Source organism: Carcharhinus amblyrhynchos, chromosome 20, assembly GCF_965287045.1.
Source record: "Carcharhinus amblyrhynchos chromosome 20, sCarAmb.v2.hapA, whole genome shotgun sequence".
NCBI classification, from domain to species: Eukaryota; Metazoa; Chordata; class Chondrichthyes; order Carcharhiniformes; family Carcharhinidae; genus Carcharhinus; species Carcharhinus amblyrhynchos.
In genome coordinates, this window is record NC_137343.1 from 17,291,768 (window position 1) to 17,308,733 (window position 16,966).

The 16,966-nt window shown below is 42.1% G+C and overlaps 1 protein-coding gene across 4 annotated transcripts in view; it reads left to right on the top strand.

Moving 5' to 3' along the window:
* Positions 1 to 1,655: 1,655 nt before the first annotated feature.
* The window catches only part of p2rx2 (purinergic receptor P2X, ligand-gated ion channel, 2), a 62,658-nt gene continuing 47,347 nt past the window's right edge, over positions 1,656 to 16,966 (top strand). For 2 of the 4 annotated variants that reach the window (XM_080208181.1, XM_080208183.1), the window contains exons 1-4: positions 1,656 to 2,481; positions 10,922 to 11,069; positions 13,709 to 13,780; positions 15,975 to 16,050. In XM_080208181.1, the coding sequence (XP_080064307.1) occupies positions 2,342 to 2,481; positions 10,922 to 11,069; positions 13,709 to 13,780; positions 15,975 to 16,050 (436 nt within the window). In that variant the 5' untranslated portion in view covers positions 1,656 to 2,341. The remainder of the gene's footprint in view (positions 2,482 to 10,921; positions 11,070 to 13,708; positions 13,781 to 15,974; positions 16,051 to 16,966) is intronic. The other 2 variants (XM_080208180.1, XM_080208182.1) reach the window with 2 other exon arrangements.

Consider the following 16,966-nt stretch of genomic DNA (forward strand, 5'->3'; position numbering starts at 1 on the left):
GGATTTTGACCCAGTGAAAGTGAAGGAAAGCGATACTGTTCCAAGTCAGGATGGTGAGTGGCTTGAAGAGGAACATCTAGAAGTTCTGCTCCCTTAGGTAGTAGAGGTCGCAGATTTGGAAAGAACTTTAAAAGGAGCTTCAGGTGCTGTAGTTCCTCTTGTATGTAGCGCTGTGCACTGGTGGTGGAGGGAGTGAATGTTTGAGTTGTGATTGGGGTGCTAACTAAATAGTCTGTTTTGTCCTGGACGGTGTTGAGCTTCTTGGATGTTCTTGGAGCTGAATTCATCCAGACAAGTGGGGAGTATTCCATTACACCCCTGACATGTACGTTCTAGATGGTGGACAGGCTTTAGGGGGTCGAGGAGGGAAATGCCTGTCTCAAAATTGCCCATTCTCCCTGTCGATCCAATGTATTCAATGAGTTTAGTGTTTCATTCAGTCTGGTAAATGGAAACCAAAATGCTTTCAGAAGGCAAAGATCCCATCTAACTCAACAGTTTGACTTTTCTTTCCACTCAGTAACCTGAATTCAACAACTCAGTACAAATTGATCAAATTCAAAGTTAACACCAATGTAATGGTGCAATTAATCCTGAGATGTTGAGATCCAAGTGAATTCAATGAGGAATATGTCTAACCACAGACAGAAAGTAACAAAATAATATATACAAACAGTACAAAACATTTTAGAGGGTGTTGAGATCTGGTCAATCCAGTTCTGGTCGCTGAGAAAAAGAGGTGTTTAAGGCCTGGAATCCTAAGAACAAAACAGTACAGCACAGGAGCAGGTCCTTGGGCTCACCAAGCCTAACTGATACATGACTTTTTTCTAAACTAAAAACCTTTTGCCTCTATGCAGTCCATACTCCAAGTGTATTCATGTATCTGCCAAGATGCTTCTTAAATGTTGCTATTGCATCTGCTTCTACTACCTTTTCTGGCAGCACATTCCTTATCACCCTCTGTGCAAAAAACCTGCCTCTCACATCTCCTTTAAACTTTCCCTCTTCTCCTTAAACCCATACACCCTAATAATTGACATTCTACCCTGGGAAAAAGTCTCTGACTATCCATTCTATTCAGGTTCAGGGTGCGGGCGACCAACAGGATAGTCAACCCAACTGTCTGCCCCTCTAATGTGGTTACATTCGTGGCCAGATGTCCCTGGAGAGGGAACATGCAGTGTCGGAGGGCACTATTTGATGCCTTCCGTGCCTGTTAGGCACTGTAAGGGTTGGGATGTATTATCGACCCTGGTAATCACATTTTAAAATGATGTTTTAAAGTTTCCTTTCTGCTTTTTTGTCTTGGGCAGTTCCCTTCTTTTTGGGGGCTGCTCCTTTTAATTTGTCCCGCAGTTAATTTGATTTAGTTTAATCGGTTGGTCAAAAAGATTGATTATCCATGCCCCACATAAAATTTTGTAAGTTTCTATCGGTCGCCCCTCAGCCTCGGACATTCAAGTGAAAACAAACCAAAAGTTTACCCAATCTCCCTCCAATGCCCATTCTGCAATGAACCACAATGCTGACCTCTGGCAAAAGGGAACAAAGGCGAGAGCAGAGAGACCAGAATAACTCATCTTTAGAAGAAACTCGATAAACGAGTTAATTACGAAATGGTTTAATGGGGTAGATGTAGAGATGTTTCCACTTGCGGAGGCTTCAAAAACCAAAGATCGTTAATAAAAAATAATCCAATCAAGGATTCGGGAGAAACTTTGTCCAAAGAGGGGTTAGAATGTGAACCTTGGAGTGGTCGAGCTGGATGGCATGTTTGGTGCTGAAATTCCACGTAATCAATTGCATGTAATTTCATGTTTACGATCTGATCGAGGCATTCAATGTAAATAGTGTGGTTAAAATAGGTTCAGCTAATCACTTTATACTAAATTGCCGGAAGAGGCAGGAAAGACAAGTTCAAACTAACAAATGTCTGAGTGCTTTGCACAAAGCATGTTTAACGCTTGAAATAGGCAGTTGCTCCGATAAAGACAAGATCCCAGAATTACTTAGGAGACATGCAGATTTCAATGCGGAGAGACTTGGGAATCTCTCTGGAATATACGACACGGCTCCAAATACTTTAATTTGCGACCGAATGACACTTCCAGGAGCAAATAGCCGGATCCCCAAGGTGTCGCTGTTTCTTCTGTGACCCTGGTGGAGAGGAGATTGGAGGGAGAAGAGAGCTGATGCGGTTTAAAGTCAAGACGAAGCTATCTAGCAGAGGGTAAGGCAGCGTGCCGGCGCTGTGATAGTCACATTCTGCAGGCTGAAGAAGCTACATCTTGCTGGAACCCAACAAGTTTAAATCCAGATTTCAGAGGGATTTACAAACATGGGTTATAAGGAAACGTTTGTCCTGCACTGGACAGAATTTTGGGATTATGAGACTCCCAAAGTTGTGGTGGTTAAAAACCGGACCCTGGGAATCATCTACAGAGTAATCCAACTCCTCATCATATTGTATTTTATCATGTAAGTACATCATCGGATTCAGTCTGCTACCATCGCACTTCAGGCGAGTAAATTCATTTCAAATATAAAGTTTATTTTACATCAACTTTTTTTCGCCAGCATTGAGTTCTAATGGAATAAACTAATTTATAAATTTGAGTTGAAATACTTTTCTCAAACTGGAGCTGTGCTACTGAATAATTTCCAAACATCACTTATTATGGGTGAATGTGATTTTTAGACCGACAGGTCTTTATTCATTCTGCATTTAGTTTCGTAATCTTGAGTAAGCTTCTTGGGCTTTCAACACCAGGGAGTCCGGAGTAGGCGCTTTGATGTGTAAATATAGGGATTAATAGTAAATTTCAGGAGTTTTTGTAGCGCTTGTAGTTTAGAATAAGGATTTGGGTCACACAGGAATTTCTAAGTATCAGTCTCAAATCCTGATTGTAACTCATCCGCTCCTCTGAACCGAGTTGCCTCGCGGAATATTGACAAAGATCTGGAGAGGAGCGGAATCCCGGTGTCACATTATTCCGGCTTTCTTACTGTTTCCCTACCGCGAGAGAGGCACTGATAATACTACCTAACCCCAATGAGACCCAGTCTTATATTTTCCCGAAGGTTCTGTAACCGAGATCACACGTTTGCGTCTAATGCGGCTAACACACTTGTTGCTCGTCCGATTTAACACAGAACACGTCCAATTTGGCATGAGGTTGTAGTGCCTAATGTTGCGATGCCGGAACCCTAAGAAAATGTGTTCGCCACATCATTTCTAAATATACCACAAGGTTCTTCTGTACTAATTATTTGACTCCCCAATTATCCCTTACAGTCAGAAACAGGAATTTATAATGGGGTACAAAGAAATGACTGACCAACTAAATAAGCACTTTGGTTCTGTCTTCACAAAGGAGGATGTAAGTAAGATACCAAAAATGTTGGGGAACACAGGGAGGAACTGAAGGAAATCAGTATTGGTACAGAAATGGTGTTCGGGAAATTGGCGGGATTGAAGGCTGATAAATCCCCAGGACCTGATAATCCACATCCCAGATTTCATACGGAAGTGATTTTGGAAATATTGGATTCTATAGACTCTGGAACAGTTCCTACAGATTGGGGCATAGCTAATGTAACACCACTATTTAAAAAGGGAGATAGAAGACTGGGAATTATAGGCCAGTAAGCCTGACCTTGGCAGTGAGAAAATTCTACAGTCCATTATCAAGGATTTTATAGCAGAGTATTTGGAAAACAGTGGCAGGATCGAGCAGAGTCAGCATGGATTTACTAAAGGGAGATCGTGCTTGACAATCTTTTTTATTTGTCTACTGGAATTCTTTGAATATTTAATGAATAGATTTGATGGGGGGGGGGCAGGAGCCAGTGGATATGGTTTTTTCAGACTTTCAGAAGGTTCTGACAAAGCTCCACGAAGGAGATTAGCATGTAAAATTAAAGTACAGGGGATTGGGATGGATAGAAAACTGGTTGGCAGACAGGGAACAAAGAGTGGAAATAAACAGGTTATTTTTTCAAATGGCAGGCAGTGGGATACCATAGGGATCAGTGCTTGGATCCTAGCTATTCACAATTTATATTAATGATTTATGCAATATCTCCAAATTTTCAAAGTTTTCAAAGCTGGATGGGAGGGTGAGCTGTGAGGAGGATGCAGAGATACTTCAGTGTGATTTGAACAGGCTGAGTGTGTGGACAAATGCATGGCCAATGTAATATTATGTGGATAAGTGTTATCCACTTAGGGAGCAAAAAACAGGAAGGCAGATTACTACCTGAATGGCTATAGATTGAGAGAGGAGAATGTGCAATGAGACCTAGAAGGGCTGAATGGCCTGCTCCAATATTTTAAGTTTCTATCAGCAAACTGCTTTTCAAGTGAAAAATGTCAATATTGGTAGGCAGCTTATTTTGAATAATGCAGTATTTTGAATCATTAGTCTTCAGCATAGAATTTTATCATGCCACAGTTTAATTAATTCATGCCGATTAAAAACATGAATTACACAAAACTGCTTGCCTTTGATTGGGGATTGATATATGGAGGGATCACTGCTTCTCCTTATTTTTGTTTATAATCTAGAACCTGGGTGTAGAGGACATAGTTTAAAAATATGAAGGTGATGCGAGGTTTGGAAGTATTGTGAACTGCAAGGAGAATAGAGGATGCAGATTGATGGGTGGACACATGGCAGATTAAGTTTAATGTAGAGAAATGTGAAATGATACATTTTGGTCAGAAGAATGAGGAAAGGGGACATAATCTAAAGGGTATAATTCTAAAGAATGTGCAGGACAGAGGGAACTGATAAATCATTGAAGGTGGCAGGGCAGGTGGAGAAAGCAGTTAAAAAGTTATACTGAATCCTGGGTTTTAGAAATAGGGGCATAGAGTACAAAAACAAATAAATTATAAAACCAAAAGAGAAAACACTGGAAAGTCTCAGCAGGTCTGGCGGCACCTGTAATGAGAAAAAAGAGCTGAGGTCTCGCGTCCAGATGACCCTTTGTCAAAGCTAAAAGATATAGAAAGATATTTATATTGCAGGGGGAGGGAATGAAAGATGAGTCATAGCCATAGAAACGAAGGGAAAAGACTGCTACTAGCTGTCCACAGAGAGAATAAAGGATGTGAATGGCCAAACAGCAGAGAAGCTACAAGCTGTGACAGATGAAGATGTGTCCACCCATCAATCTGCATCCTCTATTCTCCTTGCAGTTCACAATACTCCCAAACCTCGCATCACCTTTATATTTTTAAACTGTGCCCTCTACACCCAGGTTCTAGATTATAAATAAAAATAAGGAGAAGCAGTGATCCCATCTGGGGGAGATGGAGGGGGAAAGATGGGATAGAAGTAGAATGTAGGAAAGGGGAAGCGGGGGAAGAAAAGGTAAGGGAAGGGGGGGTGAAGCGGGGGAAAGCATGAGGGGGAAGAAAAATGAAGAAAGACAATAAAAACTAAAAGATAGAGAACAGTAAAAATTTAAATAAAATAAAATGAAAACAAAGGGGTCGAGGTGGAGTGGAGCAGATCATCTGAAGTTGTTGAATTCAATGTTGAGACTGGAAGGCTGTAAAGTGCCCAGCCGGAAGATGAGATGCTGTTCCTCTGGTTTGCATTGAGCTTCACTGGAACATTTCAGCAAGCGCAGGACAGACATGTGGGCATGGGAGCAGGATGGTGTTAAAATGGCAAGCAACTGGAAGGTCAGGGTCTTGATTGCGCACAGATCGAAGGTGCTCAGCAAAGCGAGTCTATGCTTGGTCTCCAATGTAGAGGAGGACACATTGGGAGCAGCGAATGCAATATACCAAATTGAAAGCAATGCAATTGAAATGCTGCGTAAGGTGTAATGAATGTTTTGGACCTTGGATGATAAGCATGGAAGAGGTAAAGGGACACTTTCTGCGATTACATGGGAAGGTGCCATAAGTGACGGGTGAGGTGTTGGCGATAGTGGAGGAGTGGACCAGGTTATCCCGGTGGGAATTGTCTCTGCGGAATGCTGACAGAAGGAGCAAAGGGAAGATGTATTTGGTGGTGGCATCACGCTGGAGTTGGCGAAAATGGAGGAGGATTTTGCTTTCATGCGGGTGAAATGTAAGAACAAGGGGGACTCTATCCTTGTTTTGGGAGTGAGGGGAGGAGTGGGGGCTGTGGCACGGGAGATGGGCTGTTGGGGGCCCTGTCGACAATGATTGAGGAAAAAGGAGCATTGATCCCCCTAGCAAAAGAGAGGTTCCCATCCAGCGGTGATAACATAAGAGGTTCTGGAATCGTGCTCCAGTGCTGTCCACCACCATTATACTCCTGATCTAATGTAACATAGCAGAACACTGCTGGATGAAGCATGGCTAGTTTTTAGTTTAACATTAATATCTTTTCTCTTGCTATCATGACCTCTTGCACATTCCCCAGCTGTGAAGGTGTGGAAGGATTTTAAAAACCAGCCACAAGTAAATCTCTAAATAGATTGTGGGAGCTATACACTTATAGAGTATTTTCTTTCTGACTCTGTCACTATTATTAATGAAGCTTGCCAGTTGTACCTGTATCCAATTCTTAGAATTACAGAACCATAGAATCCCTGTGGTGCAGAAGGAGGCTATTCGGCCTGTCGAGTCTGTACTAGCTCTCCAACACAGCATTCTACTGAAGCCTTATCCTTGAAACCCCATGTATTTACCCTGCTAATCCCCCTAACATACACATTTTGGGACTCCAAGGGGCAATTTAGCATGGCCAATCCACCTAACCTGCACATCTTTGGATTGTTGGAGAAAACTGGTGCATCCAAAGGAAACCCACATAGACACAGACACACAGTCAACCAAGGTGAGAATCAAACCTGTATTCCTGGCATTATGAGGCAGCTGTGCTAACCATTGTGTCACTGTGCCACCCATGTTCTGGGCACCACTCCAGATTAAAGGAGCATGCTTTATTTATTCTAAAGATCTTTCCCTAGTCTGTCAATTTCCCCTAATAGAACTCATGAGATTATAATTGACATCATTAATTTTCATTTATTTTTTGCACATTCTCCAGTATCTCCATATCTTTTTTATATTATGAAAACCACAGGCTTTATTAATGGAGGCTTTGACTATAAGAAGAAGGAGGTTATATTAAACTTCCATCAGACACTACTTCAGCCTGAGATGGAGTATTACTTGCTGTTCTGAGTACCAAGCTTCAGTAAAGATGTGAAGGCATTAGAGCGACTGCAGAAAAAATTTGCAAGAATGGTTACAGAGATGAGGAACATCCAACAACATAGACAGACTAGAGAAATTGGCACTATTTTTCTTGGAGAAGATGATTTAATAGACGCATTCAAAATCATGGGGGGTCTGGACAGAGTAGATGGGGGAAAACGGTTCCCATTGGTGGAAGAACTGAGAACAAGAAGGCACAGATCTAACATAACTGGCAAAAGAAACTATGGAGACACGAGAGGGAACTTTTTCACACAGTGTGTCGTTAGGTTGTGGAGTGTGTTGCCTGAGACTGTAGTGGCGGGAAGGTCAATCAAGGCATCCTAGAGGAAATTGGATTATTATTTGAAAAACAAGTATGTGTAGAGTTGTAAGGACAAGGCAGGGGTGCAGACACAATGGGGTGAGTGGTCTTCTCCTGTGCTGTAACAGTTGTGTCAAGACGACAACTGTGCACATTACTATGTGTGCAATATAATACCTCTGCTTTTTAATTCTGTCGCTCCAGAAGTAACTCCCAGTGCTTTGCATGTCATTTTAATTGCCTTACTAGTTGAATTTGAATATATATTTCCCTAAAAACCTTTGCTCCTGTACTCCATTTAATGCCTGTACATCATTTTTAGTGTGATAAAACATCCCAAAGCACTTCATTGGAGTATTGGAAAAAATGTACATTTACAACACAGAGAACATATAATCTAGGGGGTTATCCCAATCATTCCAGGCATCCTTATATGACATCACTGGAAAGGTTAAAGAAATGGTATAAATGCTTTTTAAATCTACACCTTATTGGTTTTAGAGAAAATTGGAAAATGCTGGAAATACTCATCAGGTTTGGCAGCTTCAATGGAGAGAGAAACAGCGATGATATCTTTGATCTTTCAGCAGAACTAGAAAAAAATAGAAATATATGAGAAAGAGGGAGTGTGGAAAAATGGCAAGAGAATGTCTGTGATAGGGTGGTGGGCAGGAGAGAAGAAAGGAAAGGTTTTATAGTGAAGAGACAAGTAAAGAAACAAGCGATGGGTTTAAAGGAGGTGTGAATGGCAGGGTTTGGGTCTTTGTAGTTCCACTCTGCATTAAGGAAGGCATTCATTACTTTAGAACATTGATTTTACAATGGATTTAGACCCAAAATGGAACACTTATTCATAGAAAGATCACAGAAACCCTACATTTCAGAAAGAGGCCATTCAGCCCACAGAGTCTGCACCGACCACAATCCTACCCAGGGCCCACCCTCACATCTTACCCACTAATCCTCTAACCTATGCATCTACAGTCAATTTAGCATGGCCAATCAACCTAACCTACACATCTTTGGACTGTGGGAGGAAACCGGAGCACCTGGAGGAAACCCACGCAGACACGAGGAGAATGTGAAAACTCCACACAGACAGTGACCCAAGCCAGGAATCGAACCCAGGTCCCTGGAGCTGTGAAGCAGCAGTGCTAACCACTGTGCTACCGTGCCGCCCCACGGTATTGGTGATCAGTCAATCATTGTAAATATACAAAGGGCGATTGGCCCTCATGTTTTAGAGGTCTGATAACCTGCCATTTGAAATTATGCTGAAAAGTAACAATGCTTTGTATGAAGTTCCTTGTCTGCTAATTTAGCAGAATCATTAACTCATTTAAATAAACTGATCCGTCTCTCCTTTTAAAGTAACCAAGGGGTTTCTAATGCACATAAACAGGTCATTTTGACTAAACTTTTGGTTGTCTTTTTCTAAGCGTTTCATTTGGCTTAGCACCTGTTTTTCATGCAATTCTATAAAGTGCTGAGATGTAGTTCTTAATTTTGAGGTGGCAAATAAATGCAAGATGCTGGTAACACTAATGCATCCGGTAAAATACATAAGAAATACAAAAAAGTACAACACAGAAACCAATCGCTCAGCTCAATCAATCCACATCAGTGTTTAATTTCACACAAATGGCAGATCTAACTCTCCTATGTTTGCCTTGTTCACCAATCCCTATATTCCCTTTCTCTATATTCCCTTTCATTCAACCAACTGTTAAATTTATTGTGGACCAGAATTTCACACAAGTTTATAAGTGGGTGGAGGGCCGAATGGCCTCCTTCTGCATTGTAGGGATCCTATGATCCTAAGTCCAGTTGTGTGGCTATTTGTGTTAGTTTCAGCACTGGTAACAATTTATTGCATAATCATCCAACTGACTTCAATGTGAAATAAAAACAGAACGTTCCGGAAAAGAGTCAGTCTGATTCTTCTTCAGATCTCTTCTTGTTTAACAGCAGTCATATTGAACTCAGAAGGTTAACCCTGTTTCACTCTGGTCAGATGCTGCCAGACCTGCTGAGCTTTTCCAGCATTTTCTGTTTTTCTATCAGATTTCCAGCATCGGCAGTATGTTGCTTTTAATTTTAGTGTTGATTTCAATGTGAGTTTGTGTTAGCAAAGGGCAAGGAAGAGTAACACCAAACTGAAAACAACGTGGGTGAGAAGTTGACTGCGCTGCACCTGCAATGTGTTGGTCCAAGTCTTGCTCTAAATGAGGTCACGGGTCTGAACCACGTCTAAACTGAAATAGATTCAATGCCAGCAGGGCAAACCAGGACGATGTGATTATTGTGCTCAGCTGTACTATTTGTTAGAGACTGGGTCAAGAACTCCAAGATATTTTATAAAGTTAGCCTTGATTCCAAATTTTACATTTGATTTTGGCATTGGTGAGCATAAGGTGTTTCACTCCAGGTACGATTCAAGTGATCCACAAGGAAGCTTTTATCAAAACAAATTTTGTTTAGGAAAACAGTTAGAATATACCAAAAAAAGTAACATAATTTTTACTAGTTAAAATACTTAAACATGACAAAGTATCATTCTTAGCTAGTAATCTCTAAAGTTCTAATGTAAAGCAATATCCCCATAGACATACACTCTTCTTCAGAATTAGTTAGCACAAAAAACAAGGATGCTCACTTGGTGCTAGATTTCTAGCCTTTTAACATTTCTGGACAGACAGTTTTCAGAGAAGGATATACCCTCAAACCACAAAACCTCAGAGAAGTAAACCTAGTCACTGGCAGCTCCCAGTCTCCAGACTTCAGAGACTGAAAGGGGCACCTCTCTCCCTGCAGCTTCCAAGACAGCAACTAACGTTGAATTCTCTGCATAAGCCTTGCTCCACCTAGTCATATGATCTTACCTATCAATCAACCTTATCAAGCCCTACTTTGCAAAACCCCAGGGAAACCACTAAAAACAACAGAACAGCACTAGTCCAGATTAAAACAAACATTCTATCAACGAGAAGCAACAATTGCTGCAGTAACAATACAGGATGCCTATGATAGACAGAATGGCACTGCTAATATAAAAGACTGCTAAACAGATTCTGCATGAGAATCATGATTAAAATACATTCCTTAAAGGTACAGTATCATCACGATTGCAGAAAAGCAAAATGATAGTTGTGTGGAAGGAAAGGCAAGGAGAAACTGCTCCCATCAGCTCCCTAATGCTTGCAAGTTTTCTGATAGTTGAAAAGTGACAGGACAGTCAATTCTCTGAGACAAGGACAAGTGAAGACCTCTTTTGAAGATATTAATAGCAGCCAGTGTTAGGTTAATTTAGTGGAAGCTTGTGATTTAACAATCATGAAAGAAGAAGGAAATGACCTGTGTGCTAGATTAACTCTCAAGTTAATCATTCTTGTTTCTGATTGGTGCAGATATGTTTTCATCATCCAGAAGGCATACCAGGAAAGAGAGAGTGCTCCAGAGAGTTCAGTCATCACCAAGATGAAAGGAATTGGAATTTCAAATTCCTCCATGGGAATAAAAATATGGGATGTCGCAGAATATGTCAATCCACCAGAGGTGAGGACTGGAGGGTGCTCGTTCAGCTGAAGACACTTGGTCTTGGGTGCTAGCAACTCTTGGGTTTTTTGTTTCAATTGTCCATTCTTCATATGTCAGCTAGATACTTCATCCTAGAAAGATATTGAGAAAGTTAAGGCCAAGTAGAATACTGGCCTCTGTGGGTATGAATTTTACAGCAGAGTCGCTGATCAGGAGCAGGAATCTAGGATGAGTTTTCTTCTCTGCCCAGCCCAGGGACACTGGGCCAAATCTAATGCACTCCCCATGGCAAGTTTGGTGGAAAGGGGTCATTTAATTAAATCTATTTAGTCAGGGTGGTAGGAAGGCCCATAGAGGGTCTTCGTACCTGCCGCTAGTTGAGTCCTTTAAGCAGGCATTTGATATCCACTTAAAGACTCAAACCATCGCTGCTGGTACTCACTCAGTAGCAGGTGGGGAATTTGCCATCAGGGAGCCCAAAAAACAAACTGTCTCAAAGGCACTCGATGTGTGATCCAGACACCTGGCATCAGGAAGGGAGAGTCTGCTGAGAACCAATCCCTTTCCCTGTTGCCAACTTCCTCCTGCTATCACTCACTTGTGCCTAGGTCTATCAACAATCCTGGGTTTTGACTGGATGTAAAACCCCTATTTCCCAATAGCACTGCCCAGCAATGAAGTGCTACCAGTTTCACATTGGCTGGAAGCTCTTGGTGGATGGTACTACTACCCCCGGGATCCTTAATCCTGAGGAAAGCCTGCCCTTTTCCCAAAAGGAAGTGAAGTGAGGCTCCTGTTGTCTTTCTGGCTGGCTGGCAAGATCTAGCCTGTTACCTCCATTAAACACTGCCCACTGTGACCCAACTGTAGTCGCACAACCAAAATTCAACTGAGATCAACTTTCACTCTTTGGAATTCTTTGATCATTTTTAATGTGAAGGATTTGGATAAACATGTACATTTAAAGAAATTGAGAATGTGCATTTATACAGCACTTTCCAAGACCTCAGGATATCCCTAAGTACTTTATAGTTAATTAAGGGCTTTTATGGTCACTCTTTTAACATGGAAGGCAAGTCAGCCGATGTAAATTTAATATTTTAAAGCAAAACATGGAAGTTTACAAAAAATGGCCAAAATGCTGATTAATACCACCTTCTGTGCTGTAAGTTTCAAGGATTCCACATTAGCCAAAATAAAGCTCCATGTGATTGGCACCCCACTTACCAACTTAAATGTTCACTTCCCCCACTACAATGCAGTGTATGTCATGTGCAAGATGCACTGCCACAACTCCCCAAGCTTCCTTCGAAAGCCTCTTCCAAACCTGTGACTTCTAACACCAGGATGGACAATGGAAGCAGATACAAGGGAACACCACTTGCAAGCTCCCTCCAAGCCATACGCCATCCTGACTGGGAAATATATCACCATTCCTTCACTGTCACTGGGCCAGGAAGCTGGAACTCTCACCTCCCCAACTACACCATGGGTGTACCTACTGCACACGGATTGCAATGATTCTTGAGGGCAATTAGGGATGGGCAGCAAATGCTGGCCTTGTCGGTGACACTTGCATCCCAAGAAAGAATAAAAAAGAATTTAGCTCAGAAAGTAAAAAACCCTTCATACTTTGCGGCTGGAATTTTCCAGCCATTCCACGCTGGCGGAATTCCCTGGTTCCACCGGCAGCACAGCCCTGCCTGTGGGTTTCCCGCTAGTGTGGGGGTGATGTCAGTGGGAATTTCCATTGACAGTGGCGAGTCCAGAGAATCCCCCCATTAGCAAACAATCCGCCAGTCCCGCTAGTGGGGAAACACGCAGCTGTGTGGCCAGAGAATCTTGCCCACTGGCCAGAACTCTACACCTTTCCCGCCATGGAATCGGAGCGAGCGAGGGTCCAACAGCGGAAATCTCCATTGACCTCGGCTGGGAATTTCCAGTCTTGCCCGAGCGAGGCCGTAAAATCCTGCCCGTTGTGTTTGTCGGTCGCTGTTTCCAGGTGTTTAGTGGTGACTGTTTGAGCAAAGGAACGTCAGAGATAGGAACTGATGTATTAAAGAAATCAGAAGAAGTCTGCAAGGGTGAACTGTAACCTGGTTAGAACAAGAAAGCTGCAAGGTTGTTGGGAGCGATTTTGTTTTGGGAGATGTAGTGAGTTTATTATTTTATATTATTACATGAAGATGTTGCGTGGATTGAACTGATCACAGCTGTCACTCTATATACTCAGTCCAAACCTGCTTTAACCTGTCCACTTGCACAGAGTTACAATTGGGCCGTAACCGTTCAGTACTGCATTGAAAGGTAAGCCTGGATTGTGTGCTCATGTGGGATAAGCCACCACCTGTACTGGGAAATTTAACAGGAAGTTTTTATATGCTGGTTTGCACCTTTCCCGAGTTGTGAGGGCAGTTCTGTGGCAACAGATCTCACACTGTCCACACAGCCCCTCGCACCATTCCAGTTTCCGAAATCTTAATTTAACAGAGGAAATGGGTTTGAGGATATTGCTCTCATTGCCTGCATGGGAATGAGTTCTCTGCCTCCCACCTCTCCTGATGGCTTACCTGTGACATCCAAACTGCTCTCATAGAACCCTTAATTCTTCCCAACTAACTTGGGCTGATGACCGTATCTCTCTGCTTTCATTCTAGGGGCGAGATGTTTTTAGCATTACTGTGCGAACTATAACGACCCCATTTCAGAGACTGCACACCTGTCCTGAGGTAAGGCTGGAGGTTCACCAGACTAATTAGCCTCAGAATTTCCCGTCACGGAAGGTGTCAGCTAGTCTCCCTTATCTCTGGTGATAGAATAGCCAATAGTGATCTGAAGAAAACAGTAGAAGTGTGGATGTGCTGCAAATCCACTGCCTTTGAACATTTCATTATTGTCCCGTGGAAAGACTGGACCTCAGTCCCCTCCTTACAAGGTGAATGACAGATGGAGGAGCAGAGCTGAGAGCGGGGATTCTCTAAACTAGAGCTTGCTGTTTCTCAGACTCCAGCAAGATGTAGCCCTGAGTGAGTGAGCCGTGCAGACTGTACAAGGGCATATTTGGGCCCCACCAGTGGATTCTAGGCCAGGTTCCTGGACCACCAAACGTAAATTTTATTTTAAAAATGCTGCAGATTGGTTCTTTGTCCAGGGCCTGAATAGGCCTAATGTTGAAGTCTAGTTGGACATGATCTGAGTAAATCCCTCGAGAGGTGGCAAGTGCCAGAGTTTGTCACAGGCATAGGCCTGGTGTGCTCAGAGACCTGCCCAAAGTGCTGCTTACATGTGCCTGATCCTTGTGAAAGAAGAATTCTTCCCACTGATCTGCAAATTCCAGCCATGTCACCAATGGACACAAACCCTGGCTCACAACAAGAGGAATTTCACAACCATTACTCAGGGTTCTGTGCAGATTGTAGTAGTGTTGATGTAAGAGTGACAGGTCCTGACAGTCTGCACATACAGCAAACTAACAACACAACTTTCTCCTCCTTCATAAATTGCTCACTTATAGAAACATAGAATGTTGTTGTACAGAAATGGATCATTTGGTCCACCAAAACTTCACCAGCTTTCTCTACATGAGATCTAATTGAATCTCACTTTCTGCCTCACTTGCCATAAATTTTAATATTCCACTGTTTTTTAAAGCAACTATCTAACCTTCCCTTAAAATGCTTTGCGTATTGTGTATCAACAGTACTTTGCAGCATTGTAACCGCCCTCTGTCTAACTGGTTTTTAATTTCTCCTTAAATTTACAATAATAATAAAAGTAAAATACACCATTTCATTACCACCGCTGACCGGTGGAATTAACTCTTCATCATCACAACTATTGAGACTCTTGAAGACCTGATCAATCTGTGAATTACTCCTTGGGAGAGTTGGCTTGGACATGATGGGCCAAATGGCCTCCTTATGTGCTGTAATGATCCTACCTTGCTCATCCGGCAGTAACAATACTCCAGTAGCAAGCAATAGAAGAAGTAACTTCATAAAGTAAATAAAAGGTTTAATAAAGAAACTTCATTACACCATCAGTTGGGCTACGCCCTGGGCCATAAACACTCCCCATAATCCCCATCTGCTTTCTATTTATACTGGGTCAACTGACCAGCACATCATTTTCTCATTGGTTACATTGTCTACCTGATCAGTTGACCCTCACAGCATGTTATCATTGGTTACATTGTAACAATTCTCATTCCTGTATCTCAGCACTAGTGAAAAGCATCATCTATCCTCAAGCTTCATGTCACAATTAATGTTCTTTATCTCTGGTAACATCCAGCAATCTAAACAATAGCTTTCCAATGGTATGTACATCCTTCCTATAATTAATGCTCAGACGTGTGTTCAATACTCCAATTTCAGATTAAGATCTTTTACAATTAGGGGGTTAAAAAAGGGGCAGCATGGACAAGTTGGGCCAAAGGGCCTATTTCCAGGCTGTAAACCACTATGACTCTAATTCCAATATCACCTCCTTGTTTTGCATTCAAGGTGGCACCAAGAATTTTACTTACCCATCACACTCCGCTCAAGGCAGTCATAAATCACTTCAGACATGAGTGATAGAGCTCATTAACGCATTCATACAACATCATTAAAAAGCAAGTTAGAAGTTTGTCCACATTCCTTGTGTGGTTAGTTCTCAGTCTAATTGGTTTTGATGAAGGATCCCTAACCTGCCTTATCTTTTATTGATGCTTTAATTTACAGCACTTTCAGTTTTTATTTCAAATATGTCACTTCTTTTTATATCTTGTAATTGGATGTTATAGAATCCTAATTTAGTAGAACCAAACTTCGGTCCAAGAATTGTAATTTTATTATGCTTTATTGTCAAGTTCTGAGTCCCCAGTTTAAAAGTGTTTTATTTAATAAAAAGTACTTACTTCTGTATTAAATTCTTCCCTAGAGTGCCAACGTTCCTGGATCTAAATGCACATCTGACTTAGATTGTATGGCTGGAGAGATGGAATTGCTTGGAAATGGTACAGTATGAACAGACAAGGCTGAGAAAGGGTTGGCTGGGGATGCAAAGACAGGGGTAATAGGAAGTGAGATGAGCTACACAATCATTATTTATACCATGAAACAGTTTTCCCATCCACTGTAGGAATCATAGTGGGCAGAAAGTGGACAATGCAAAGTTCCGTTGACCTCAGGGCGTGATTCTCTGATCCTGGAAAATCCTGCTCTGAGAAACATTTTTTTAGATTATTAATTGTCCGATAGAGTGGGGAAATAGGTGAGAACGCTGTCGCATATTGCAAGCTTCAGGGACTTTACCATTGAATGCTTTGACTGATCTTTGCTGTAAGAACTCTCACAAGACCAGGTTAAAGTCCAACAGGTTTATTTGGTAACAAAAGCCACTAGCTTTCAGAGCGCTGCCCCTTCGTCAGGTGAGTGGGTGTTCTATTCACAAACAGGGCATATAAAAACACAGACTCAATTTACAAAATAGTGGCTGGAATGCGAGTCTTTACAGGTAATCAAGTCTTTAAGGTCCAGACAATGTGAGTGGAGACAGTGTTAAGCACAGGTTAAAGAGATGTGTATTGTCTCCAGCCAGGACAGTTAGTGAGATTTTGCAAGCCCAGGCAAGTCGCAGGAGTTACAGATAGCGTGACATGAATGCAAGTTCCTCATGTGTGCGGAACTTGGCTATCAGTCTCTGCTCAGCGACTCTGCACTGTCGTGTGTCATGAAGGTAGAGACTGATAGCCAAGTTCCGCACACATGAGGATGACCTCAATCAGGATCTTGGGTTCCCGGGGGCAGCGCTTCGGAAGCTGGTGGCTTTTGCTGCCAAATAAACCTGTTGGACTTTAACCTGGTGTTGTGAGACTTCTGTCTGTGTTTACCCCAGTCCAACACCGGCATCTCCACATCATGATCTTTGCT